At 45.2% G+C, this 12977-nt stretch overlaps 1 protein-coding gene across 1 annotated transcript in view; it reads left to right on the top strand.

Moving 5' to 3' along the window:
- DOCK5 (dedicator of cytokinesis 5) overlaps positions 1-12977 on the top strand; it is an 89293-nt gene that overhangs the window by 42281 nt on the left and 34035 nt on the right. The window contains exons 23-33 of the mRNA XM_077191721.1: positions 435-546; positions 833-903; positions 2198-2304; positions 2951-3087; positions 3758-3853; positions 5661-5759; positions 7879-7973; positions 8816-8894; positions 9919-10019; positions 10805-10863; positions 11327-11481. Of these exons, the coding sequence (XP_077047836.1) occupies positions 435-546; positions 833-903; positions 2198-2304; positions 2951-3087; positions 3758-3853; positions 5661-5759; positions 7879-7973; positions 8816-8894; positions 9919-10019; positions 10805-10863; positions 11327-11481 (1111 nt within the window). The remainder of the gene's footprint in view (positions 1-434; positions 547-832; positions 904-2197; positions 2305-2950; positions 3088-3757; positions 3854-5660; positions 5760-7878; positions 7974-8815; positions 8895-9918; positions 10020-10804; positions 10864-11326; positions 11482-12977) is intronic.

Here is a 12977-nt window from a genome sequence, read left to right as displayed (position 1 = left end):
TAAAGTAAAACATGGAATTTCCTCCTCATTTTCAGAAACTTTAGGAAACCAATACACAGATTCTTCAGTCATTAGATGAGGTGGGAGAAGACACATTCTCCAGTTGGAGTAAAATCAGAGTGGTTTAATTGCAGCCTCAAAAACATCTTTCCAGAGATTGACAGTGAGGGTTTGAAACCCTTTATTCATGTCCATTCTGGATTTTTTTTCCTGTTTAATACTCGGAACCCAAGTAGAATTTGCTGCAGTGGCAGCCTAAAAAGTGTGGGTTTTCCCCTATAACAGATTCCAGCAGGAAATGGCTTCAAAATCTCCAATTCCATTTTAACCCCCATGGCTTTGTCAAGGGAGAGGGCATGAAGATGTTGTTCCACAGGATGAAATCCTGTTTGAGCTGCTGGATTTCTGTGTGTAACTGGCCCTGTTCTTTGCAGTGTGTATGGGAAAAGTGAGGATGGGAATGAATTCAATGATGCAATTCGCCAGCTCTTCCTCTCCTTCAATGTCCTCATGGACCGGCCCCTGGAGGAGGCTGTCAAGATCAAGGTGAGCAGAATTTCCAGGGGAAAGTGAAAAACTTCAATTACATCAACTGGTGCAGTTGGGAAGGGGCTGGGCCAGAAAAAGGAATGAGAGAATTATCCATGAATCCCTTCTCTTCCATCTTTCCCACTCTGCACTGCAGATCTGACGTGGCTGGAGGATCTTTGGATTCATAAATTTGATTTTTTTGATTTTAAACCAGTTGTCTGCAGTTGTCCTCAGATTAGCTTTTGACAAAAACTGGATTTCCCACATGCATTTCATGTCCTTGGTTTCTTTCTTCTTTCAGGGGGCAGCTCTAAAGTATTTGCCAAGCATCATAAATGATGTCAAACTGGTATTTGACCCTGTTGAGCTCAGGTAAGTGTATGAAGTTTGTTTGTCCTCTAAACCCAGTTTATCTGGTGCAGAGAATTTTGGAAACCTGGCTGAAAACAGCCACTCTGGTTATGATCTGATGGTGCAGATCCTGTGCATGGACTCAAGGAAGTGCTTGCTGGGCTTTAGAGGAAGTCAGGGGAGTTCAAAGGATTCTCTGCATCCCAGTTTTTCAGTCTGGGAGTGTCCAAGCCCAGGCTGGAAGGGGCTTGGAGCAACCTGAGGTAGTGGGAGGTGGCAGCAGTGCAGCTGGGTGACTTTAGGGTTCCTTACTACCCAAATCATTGCAGGATTCTGGGATCCTTACAGGCACCTTGAGATTTTACTGAAAAGCAAAATCTGAGGGCAGTGAAGTGTTGAAATCTTATGCAAGTTTCCACCAGTTCTTGGTGAATGCTCCTGTAAAGTGTGACAAAGGCTGAGCCTTGGCTGGGAAACCAAAAGTTATGTTTATCCAGGAAATTCTGAGCCCTGTGGGTTCCTGGTTGTGGTGCTCAGGGCTTTGCCCAGAGCTGCCCAGCCCTGTCTCCCTGTCCTGACACAAGTGATTTGCTGGGAAGCAGCAGACAGGCAGCAAATGTCCGTGGAATTTCATTAAAGGGAATCTGGGGTTGGAGTGAGTCACCACTGCTGATGGAAGGGGCATCTGGGAGGAGGCTGTGCCTTTGTGCTGGGGATGTTCCAGCTTTCTCCAGGCTGCTGAGTCTGTTCAAATGAGGCTTTCACACTGTCCCTGGGTGTGACAGCCACTGTGATTAACCTGTGACGACACAGAGCACTGCCTGCTTATAGGGTTTGGGATGCACCTGGGCTGTCCTGGAATAAAAGCTTCATTTGAAGAGGTTTGAGCCTGCAGTTCCTGAACACTGCTCAGTTTTACCTTCACAGAATTCACAGAATTCTGTGACTAGGTTGGAAGAGACCTTAAAGATCATTGAGTCCAACCCATGCCCCAACACCTGAACAGGACTTCAAGTCCTGTGCTGAGTCCCTTGAAGATCACTCAGGGCTCTGTGGGAATGTGCCTGTTGGATGGAATTCCCAGAGGAGCTGTGCCTGTCCCATCCCTCCCACGCTGGAGCATCCTGGGGCAGTGGGAGGTGTCCCTGCCATGGCAGGGGCTGGAGTTGGTGAGCTTTAGGTCCCTTCCACCCCAGCCCATTGTGGGGTGCTGTGGTTCCATGTGTGGCCCAGGTGCAGGGCAGTGTCTGTGGGGGATGGATGGGCTGATGCTGGGTCCAGTGCTGACCCCCTGCTCCCTCTGGGTTGCCCACAGTGTCCTCTTCTGCAAGTTCATCCAGAGCATCCCTGACAACCAGCTGGTCCGGCAGAAGCTGAACTGCCTGACCAAGATTGTGGAGAGTGACCTGTTCAAGCAGGCTGGTGAGTGCCACTTGGGAGGCTCTGGGCTCTGCCAGGGCCCACACAGCCTTCACAAGGAGCTCCCTGACAGTCATCAGGGCCAGTCCACCACTAAATCCAACTCTAGAAACATTCCTTGCCATGGAAGAACTGAGGTTTTTTGCTGTCCAGTCTTTATATAATGCCCAATGTGTGGGATCCTGATCCAGGGTGGTGATTCAGAAGGAGGGAGAAGCTGTGGGTGCTGTTTGATGGAATTTACAGAATTTATAAATGAAACAGTGGGGTTAGATGGGATATTGGGAAAGAATTCCTCCCTGTGAGGGTGGGGAGGGGCTGGGATGGAATTCCCAGAGCAGCTGTGGCTGCCCCTGGATCCCTGGAAGTGCCCAAGGCCAGGCTGGAGCCCCCTGGGCCATAGTGGGAGGTGTCCCTGCCCATGGCAGGGGTAGGATGAGATGATCTTTTTGGTCCCTTCAACCCAACCTATTCTGAGATTCCATTACTCAAATACTGATCATTTATGACTCTCCAGCCCATTTGTCTTAACTCCTGTGGCTTTAAGCAGGTTCTGGTGTCCCAGACGGGATCAGAGCAGGACCCTCCTGTGAGGTGCCCATACCCAGGGCATGCTGAGGCTCTGCTCTGTCCCTGTGTCACTTTGCAGAGTGCAGAGATGCCCTCCTGCCCCTGCTCATCGATCAGCTGAGTGGGCAGCTGGATGACAACTCCAGCAAGCCCGACCACGAGGCCAGCTCCCAGCTCCTGAGCAGTGTCCTGGAGGTCCTGGACCGCAAAGATGTGGTGAGCACGAGCTCTCAGGGCTGCCAGTTCAGCTCAGTTCTTATTTGAGAAGTCACAGTAAAGAAACATCCTCTACTTGTGCTTTAATGAGTCAGAATTGTGATATTTATAGAAATGTGATGTCTTGCTGTGCAGTTTGTAAGGGCTCTGTCTGAAGAGGAGCCAGAAAAGGTTGAATTAGTTGTTATCACTACTAGAAGCATTTAGTTCCCTTTCTAGGGACCAAAATGTCATCTCAGCTGCTTTGGTGGCTTGTTCAGTAATTTGGAGCAAGTCAAAGTATTACATGGTGTAAAAATGAGGAGGTTGCTCATTCTCTGTTATGGAATAGGGACAACAATCACAATTTTCAGTGCCAGAAAAATGCACTTCCCACTCTGGCCATGGGAATTGTTCTGAGTGCCTGTGAACAGAGAGGTTTGAGCTGGTCAGAGAAGAGATGTCAAAGCCCCAGGATGAGCTGATGAAGCTGGGGCAGATCCATTAAGGGAATTCTCCACCCAGTGAATCCCAGAGTGCTTGAATCGATTGCTTGTGCACTTAAATCTCCTTTTTCTACTTCCCCTAATGAAATTCAGCCCTGCCAGGGCAGTCCTCCCACACAGGGAGCTGCCCCTGGAAGGCTGTGCCTGAGGAATGGTCTCCAGTGTCCCTTGCTGGCTGTCCCCAGGGTGCCACTGCTCTGCACATCCAGCAGATGATGGAGCGGCTGCTGCGCCGGATCAACCGCACGGTGATCGGGATGAGCCGCCAGAGCCCGCACATCGTGAGAGCCCTTCCCTGCCTCCTCTGCCTCCTCAGAGCTCTGACTGAGGGGTTCAGTCCCTGAGAGCCCTTCCCTGCCTCCTCTGCCTCCTCAGAGCTCTGACTGAGGGGTTCAGTCCCTGAGAGCCCTTCCCACCTTCCCTGCCTCTGACTGAGGGGTTGCATCCTCTGAGAGCCCTTCCCTGCCTCCTCTGCCTCCTCAGAGCTCTAACTGAGGGGTTCAGTCCCTGAGAGCCCTTCCCTGCCTCCTCTGCCTCCTCAGAGCTCTGACTGAGGGATTCTGTCCCTGAGAGCCCTTCCCTGCCTCCTCTGCCTCCTCAGAGCTCTAACTGAGGGGTTCAGTCCCTGAGAGCCCTTCCCTGCCTCCTCTGCCTCCTCAGAGCTCTGACTGAGAGGTTCAGTCCCTGAGAGCCCTTCCCACCTTCCCTGCCTCTGACTGAGGGGTTCCATCCTCTGAGAGACCTTCCCTGCCTCCTCTGCCTCCTCAGAGCTCTAACTGAGGGGTTCAGTCCCTGAGAGACCTTCCCTGTCTCCTCTGCCTCCTTAGGAGCTCTGACTGAGGGATTCTGACCCTGAGAGCCCTTCCCTGCCTCCTCTGCCTCCTCAGAGCTCTAACTGAGGGGTTCAGTCCCTGAGAGCCCTTCCCGCCTTCCCTGCCTCCTCAGAGCTCTGACTGAAGAATTCAGTCAGTCCCTGAGAGCCCTTCCCTGCCTGTGACTGAGGGGTTCAGTCCCTGAGAGCCCTTCCCACCTTCCCTGCCTCCCCAGCAGCTCTGACTGAGGGGTTCAGTCCCTGGAAGCCCCCACCCCGTTTCCCCAGCAGCTCTGACTGAGGGGTTCATTCCCCTGGGAGCCCTTCCCCACCTCCCCTCCTTCCCCAGCACTCCCTGGCAGTGGGTTCATCCCCTGGAGCCCTTCCCCAGGACCTTTAACTGTGAGGTTCATCCCCTGGAGCCCTTCCCCAGGGCCTTTAACTGTGAGGTTCATTCCCTAGGAGCCCTCCCTCCTTCCCCAGCACTCCCTGGCAGTGGGTTCATCCCCTGGGAGCTCTCAGTGGGCAGCAGTGCCTGCTGAACTCATCTCTCCCTGCCCTGCAGGGCTTCTGTGCCACCCAGCCGTGGCTCCTGGTGTTTTTCTGAGGATTAGGATTCAGGTTATCCCACTCCAGTTTGAGCTGAGTCACTGGGGGTGATTTCATTTCCTTTTGGCACAGAATTTTGTGTCAGTGCAGTGCCTGACACAGGATCTTTGCTGCATTTTGTCACCTGGGCTCAGCAGGATGAAAGGCTGGGGGATGAGACCCCTCAGGGGCATTTCTGACCCCTGGGTGGCAGCTGAGGGGTGCAGGCAGCTCTGGGGTGTTTTAATTCACCCTGGAGTTCATGTACAGAAGGATGGGAAAGCCAGGAGCTGGGGATTTACCTGATTCTTGATAAGTCTGGGATCACTTTCATGAGCCACCCATGAGAATTGCAGCTGGCCCTGCTAAATCTGAAAATCAGAGTCAGCTTGGAAAAGATCTTTAAGATCTGATGGAGTGGATCAATATATATAAAATAAAATTCTGTCTTTGGAGGATGTGTTTCTCTTGTGATCCATGGGGAGAAAGAAGGCAACACCCAGATTTCAAACTTGAATTTTAGGAATTCTTGACTGGTTTAGAGGAGCAGTCTCAGGTTGATGTCAGGACACAGATAAGGAGGATTCTGCTCAGTGATATTTGATCAGGTCACACTGACATGCCACACTTAGCAGTTAGAGTGCTTAACCCAGGAGAATACCCAGTGATTTGTGGTTTTCCCTCTGCAGGGTATTTTCGTGGCCTGCATGACAGCCATCCTGAGGCAGATGGAAGATTTCCATTACAGCTATTACATCAACACTTTCAAAACCAGGCAGGACATCACTGTAAGTCAGCCTGGCTGGGAAGTGAGCTCAGCCCACCCAGCAGCAGCACTCTGCCCTGCAGGGTCATTGCTCTGCTCAGTTTGGGGTGAGCAAACCCTCAGCAGTGGCTCCTGGGGCCACAGTTTCTGGGAATTCATTCCTGCCACCCCTGCTGGGTATTGGGGGGTTGCTGACTCAGCAGAGCCCAAGAGCAGCATTTGTGGCATTGAGGCAAAATAATGGGTAAAAAATGTTTGATTGGAGTCAGGAACCAGAAGAGGGAATGAAGATAGAAAAGAAAAGCATTTCATTGTCTGGCTCTCACTTTGTGCCCCTGTTCTCTTTATCTAATTCTTTTCCCTCCTCTGAAGTTTAATTAAATGTTTGAATCTTGCTTTAGTGGCAGCAATGCAGAAAGTTCTCAGAATATTAAAAATTCACATCCCCAAAAACTCTGGGTGTGAAACAAGGTGAAATACATTTCTGAGGGGTTTTCTGCTTAAAATTAGCAGAAAACAAACTCCCCACAATGGCCCAAACTAGCAAGACTGGTGCAGAACACAAGAACTGTTGGAGCTTTTATGTCCCTTTATTCCTTATTTTTCAATTGGGAAGGGGCTGTTTATTGAAATACCAGCTGGAGAAGGGCCTGGAGTTGTGTTCTTCCTGTACCAAAACCCACCAGAAGGTTTGGAACTCAGTTTGGGGAGCCAAGGTGATCCCTTTTTCCCCTGTGCAGTTGGAATTACAGAATTTCACAGAAAATCACTTGGAAAATCAGCTCTTGAGGCAGCATGGAGCAACACAGCCATCTACAGGTCACTCACACTTCATGTAGGTTTGGGACTACTTTTATCTTACCTAAATCATTTATTGGGAAGGAAGGAAAAAAAGCTCAAATCAGGCAGATTCAGGAATTCTGGAAGGGTTCATCCAGTGAGATTTTCAGGATGATCATGGGAAATAATAATTTCTAATCTGATTTTTCTACACCTTTAAATCTACAGGAGCAAACCTGCCTTTGTAGTGGTGTAGTAGTTGTTAATACCAACAGAAAATTTTGTTTTACTGCAATAACTGCTTTTATTTTTCTTGTTCTTTATTGGGTTTCTTTGTGCTGGCACTTCCAGCCCTGCCTTGGCATCATTCCCTGTTAGTTTGGCACTTTTAGGAGTTAATTCATGTCCTCAAGGTGCCCGTGTCAAGGCCAACCTTCTCATCAGGCTCTGATTTAATACTGCCAAAAGGATTTTTACTGAGGCAGCACCAAGTGCCCCATTTCTCCATCAATATCTTGCCAATTCTTCAGCCCAAACTGTTCAGCTCAACAGATTTTTTGCTGGTGATCATTTCAAGGGGATGGCTCCTCCTGTGACCTTCTTTGTGTCCCTCTCACATTTGAATATTAACGTGCTGCTGCAGAGAATAGAATTGATTTAAGAGCTCAGAGTGGCTTTTGTACCTGCAGAGACCACAAGGAGGAGATCAATATTCCTGATACTCCCTTTTTTGCTCATCTCTGTTCATTTTCCTTTTTTTTTTCTCTTTCATTCTGCAATTCCACCTTGTTTGTTCCAAGTTTGAAGTCTTGTTTGGAGGGTGTTGGTACAAAATGTGTCTTTTCTACAGTCATGTAGGATAATTCTAAATCACATCTCTGATGTTATATTCACTGCCTCTCCTTAAGTGTTCTTAAACAGGACCAGGAAAGATTGAACTCTAATTAGTGAGTGAAAATACATTGTAATTTCAGGCTTTCTAGACCATTCTGTTGCATTGTCACCACTCAGAGATTTGGGAACAAGCCCTGCAATATTGGTTTGGCTCTCTAATCCAGCTTGTGCACAGCTTAATGCAAAACAGCAAAGACAGATATCATTAAACAGACCAACATTCTGTGTAATTGTTTATCCTTGTGCCACTGGATGGATGAGATGTCAGGAATAATTTCATTATTGGGCTGTATCCACAGAATGAGAGCCCCTGTTAGGCAGGGCAGGGCACTGATTGCCAATCAGCACGATCATTAATCAGTGCACTCCCAAACATTTGCATTTCATGAGGTCACAGCAGCCTCTCCTGCAATTCCGTGGACACAAACCCACCACGTGCAGCCTGATGGGTTTTATTTTTCCAACAGGACTTCCTGATGGAAACGTTCATTATGTTCAAGGACCTGATTGGGAAGAACGTGTATGCACCTGACTGGATGGTCATGAACATGATGCAGAGCAGGTACAGGCTTAAGTCTGGGTTAAGTCTGGCTTTGGAGCATCCCTGACAGGAGGGTGACTCACACAAGGCAGTTTTCTTGTTTCTTCAAAAAATTTATTTATTTTATTTATGCTCTTTTATTTATTTATTTATTTATTTATTTATTTATTTATTTATTTATTGTTATTTTTATTTATTTATTTTTATTTCTTAAGGCTTAAGTCTCATTTAAGTACAGGCTTAAGTCTGACTAAAGTCTGGCTTTGGAGCCTCCCTGGACCTGACAGGAGGGTGACTCAAATGTGGCAGTTTTCTTGTTATTTTTTAAAATTTATTGATTTCATTTATGTTTTTTTCTTTTCATTTATTTATTTATTGATATTTTTATATCTTTCCTTCTTATTTTCTTCAGCCACTTCAGGTTGGTTTCAATCAGATTCCAGCTATTTTTAGTTCCTGTGCATTTCCACTGGTCGAATTGGAAATCTCTGTCCTGCCCAGAAGAATGAAATCAAACCCTGGGGTCTTTTTTCCAGCTTAAACCAGAGAAGCCTTTTTGGTCTCTGTTCTGGGGGAATCACATGGGAAACCTTAAGCCAGAACTGGCCAGTGCTTAACCACTTTTCCAGAGAGAAAATTTCCCCTGATATCCAATTTTCCCTGAGCCTCCCCAATGCAACTTGAGGCTGTTGAACCAAGGGTTAACTTTGCCTGAATGTTCCCAGCTTTAGAGGAATTCCTGCCTTTTTGGGAGCATCTGTTGCTGTCTGCTGAGCTTACACATAGGAGCTGTGAGCCTAGAGCTGCAGTGTCATTGATTTTGGGTACAGAATCACCTTGATTTGATGTTTTTGTCTCTTCAGGGTTTTCCTCCGGGCAGTGAACCAATTCACCTCCGTCCTCAACCGCTTCTTCCTGGATCAAACTCATTTTGAACTCCAGGTGATTGTCCTGTTTTTGCTGGATTTTCTAATGGATCCCAGTCCTGGTTTTGCTGGATTTTCTTATGGATCCCAGTCCTGGTTTTTCTGGATTTTCTTATGGATTCCAGTCCTGGTTTTTCTGGATTTTCTTATGGATCCCAGTCCTGGTTTTGCTGGATTTTCTTATGGATCCCAGTCCTGGTTTTTCTGCATTTTCTTATGGATCCCAGTCCTGTTTTTTCTGCATTTTCTTATGGATCCCAGACCTTCTAGAACAGCTAAACCCCACTGTTAACAGGCTGTAGCTCACTGAGGTTCCCCCCCTCATGGAGGGAGCTCTACATTTTGGGGCAGGGCAGCTTTTTTGTGCCTGTTGTTGTTTTTCCTTTGTTTCCTCCCCTCGGGTTTCTGTGGTTGGGATGACCCTGAGGTGTTAAAGTCTCTTTTTCCCAGCCCCGCGACCAAAGAAGTTGAGATTCATCAGTTCTGCTTTTCAAGGCTGTTTATTTTCTCTCATTTATCCCATTCCTTCTCTGACCTGCTGAGATCTGTCCAGCAGGTCGGGTTGTGGCACAGTCCCTGCCATTGGGGTGGTGTTGGATTTTAAACTAAGAACTACCTGTGCTTTATTTACAATAATTTTCCAATACCCATCACCTATGTTAGACAGTCTGTCTCTGCTCTAAACCAATCCAAAAGTGGCACCATCACAGCAGAGGATGGAGGAGAAGGAGAAGAAGGAGAAGGACAGGACACGCCCAGATTCCTCCATCTTGCCTCTTGAACCCCCATTCTAAATCCCCAAAATTCTACTTTTTCACCCAGTGATAAATTCACTGTCATTCTACTCAAACCCTTGTGGCTTGTAAACCTTCACACAAAGTTGGGAATTGTTTCCATGGGCTAAAATCCAAGGCACAGGTGTTTGTGACTCTGTGCCAAGGTCTCTGAGGCCCTGCCAGGGTCTGGAATCACCCAGGGCAGCCAGAGCAATGTCCTGGGTCCCAAATTCCTCCCATTTTAATCTCCTTTCTCCCCCCCAGCTCTGGAATAACTATTTCCACTTGGCCGTGGCCTTCCTCACTCACGAGTCCCTGCAGCTGGAGACCTTCTCCCAGGCCAAACGCAACAAAATCATCAAGAAGTGAGTTCCCATTTCCCTTTTCGCTGTCAGGAGGCTCCATTTGGGCTGGTCAGACACCCCAGGGTGGGAGGAGGGGCTGTGGAAATGCTGATTAGGGCACTGTGATAAAGGGATGGCCAGGACAAGATGTCAGGGCTGTAAATCAGAGCTGGCTGAAGTTTGCTCAGGCAGATCTTGAGCTGTTGCAGCACCTTGCCAGGGATCCCTCCCTCCACTGGAAGGTCTGTAATGGAAAGGTTGGCATGATTCCCAAAATTCCCTTATGCAATTCCTCAGCCTTTGTGGAAGGTGGGTCAGAGGAATCCTAAAAGCCCTCCAGCTTTTTAGTCCCCCACCTTTTACTTTTCTTCATTTCAGAGCCATTCATAGCCCCAAACCAGCAATTTTTAGTTACTGAGCAGCTTTTACCTCTTCATTCCCTTGGAATTGGGTGCCTGGATATCTCTGAGGATCTTGACACAGACTTTTGTTAGGATTTGTCCCCTTTTTTTGCAGAAGTGGCTTGAAGAAGCCTGATAATGAAATCTTTTTGCATTGCCTTGATGTCAGAGGTTAAAGCTTTAGGAAAAAACACCCAAACCCAACCAGAGTGGGGTGGAATTGCAGGAAGCAATTGCAGGAAGGGCTGCAGCTTTCAGGAAATCTGAACTCCCAGGAATTCTGCAGTGCCCTGGCAGAGTGAGCTGTGTCCATTTGTGGCTCTGCCATTCACTCCTCCAGGAGCATTCCCAGGATCATTGCAGTGCTTGGGCCTTTCTCATCTCTTCTTTCAATGCTTCATCTAGGTATGGGGACATGAGGAAAGAAATTGGCTTCAAAATCAGGGATATGTGGTATAACCTGGGTGAGTTCCAGCTAAAGAATTATCTTTATTCCAGCTCTCAAGCTGCCTTTCAAATCCTTTATTTCCTCATAAAAGCTGCACGTGTTTAATGTGGGGAAATGCACTCACAGTTCAGCTGTTTCAGCACACAAAAACCTCTTTTTTCTGTGAATAACTTGGAAAAGCTGATTTTCTCCTCACATCAGCTGCTGAGATAATTTCTTAGATTCCTTCCAAAGGATGTTCTGCCATGTAAAGCATGAGTGGGATTTTTCAGTGAGCCATTTTTGTGATTTACAATTCAGCTCAATTATTCCTTGGGCTATTCCTGAATTTTAGAGCTGTAACCTGTTAATTCTTCCTTAAGTAACATGCACATAAAATCCACATTCTGAGCAGAGTGGTTGTTGTGTGAATAATGTGCTTAAACATTGGGAAATCCAAATCCTGCCACTGGATGTATTTGACTCTACATTTTTTGCAGGTCCCCACAAAATCAAATTCATCCCAGCAATGGTGGGGCCAATCCTGGAGGTGACCCTGGTCCCAGAGCCTGAGCTGAGGAAAGCAACAATTCCCATTTTTTTTGACATGATGCAGTGTGAGTTCAACTTCAGTGGGAATGGGAACTTCCACATGGTAAGGGATGCTATATATAACCCAAATATATAATAATACAATATATAGAGATATTAAATGCAATATAATATGGAATATATATATAATGATGAAATAATTATATAATAACATATATCATAATGAAATGTATATAATAAATTTAATATGAAATATATATACAATACGTAAAAAGACACAATATTTTAGTATATAATATTATATATACAGTATTATGCACAATGTAATTGTATATTCATTATATAATAAATAATTATATAATAATATATATAATGAAATAATTATACAATAATGAATATAATATGAAATATATATACAATATGTAAGAAGACACAATATTGTAATATATAATATTATATATACAGTACTATGCACAATGTAATTGTATATTCATTATATAATAATGAAATAATTATATAATAATATATAATAATTTAATATATAATATTGGATATAATATGAAATATATATACAATACATAAAAAGACACAATATTTTAGTATATAATATTATATATACAGTATTGTGCACAATGTAATTGTATATTCATTATATTATAATAAATATAATAATTTAATATATAATAATTACTATAATATGAAATAGATATATACAATATGTAAAAAGACACAATATTTTAGTATATAACATTATATATACAGTATTATACACAATGTAATTGTATATTCATTATATAATAATAAATATAATAATTTAATATATAATAATTACTATAATATGAAATAGATATATACAATATGTAAAAAGACACAATATTTTAGTATATAACATTATATATACAGTATTATACACAATGTAATTGTATATTCATTATATAGGACTATAAAATAATATGTATATAAAAGTATATATATATAAAGACACTATAATACATGTATTTGCAATATATACACAATACTGCTATCTTCACTACAACTGTTCTGCATTGTCCCTAGGGCAATAGAAAAATAGAATACTTAAAGAAAATAAAAAAATCCCTACCCAAAATTGTGCCAAGCCCCTTGGGAAGTCCCTGTGGTTTGTAGGGTTCAGGAGTTTCCAGTTGTGTCCTGACTGAGCCTTTCCCTGACATTGATGATCCCTGAATTCCCCTTTTTTCACCCTTCCCTGCATTTGCAGAGCTGTCAATGCTCACCTCTAAACTGGGAAGAGTTTGGAGACCCTCAGAGGGTGTAAAATGCAATTTGAGCTGTTTCTTTACCTTTACAACAGCCACAGAAATCCCCCCAAGGCACTTTGGCAGTGAGTGCCTGCAGAGAGCTGCTGGGCAGTCAGGATCAGGGGTATCAGGGTGTAATTGCACCAGAACGTGCCTGCCTGGGGTCACACAGGGAGCACTGGCTCCAGTCTTGGCATTTGGGATTTTTATCCCTTTATTCTGCCTCAGCCCTGGGAACAGCCTGGCAAAGCCAGCGTGTGCTGGGGGCAGGCTCAGAGCCCCAGGCACTCCTCAGAGCTGCTCTGTTTCACTGGGGCTT

Source organism: Agelaius phoeniceus, chromosome 30, assembly GCF_051311805.1.
Source record: "Agelaius phoeniceus isolate bAgePho1 chromosome 30, bAgePho1.hap1, whole genome shotgun sequence".
NCBI lineage: Eukaryota > Metazoa > Chordata > Aves > Passeriformes > Icteridae > Agelaius > Agelaius phoeniceus.
The sequence above is the reverse complement of the archived record's forward strand: the minus strand, read 5'-3'. Positions and strand labels throughout refer to the sequence as shown.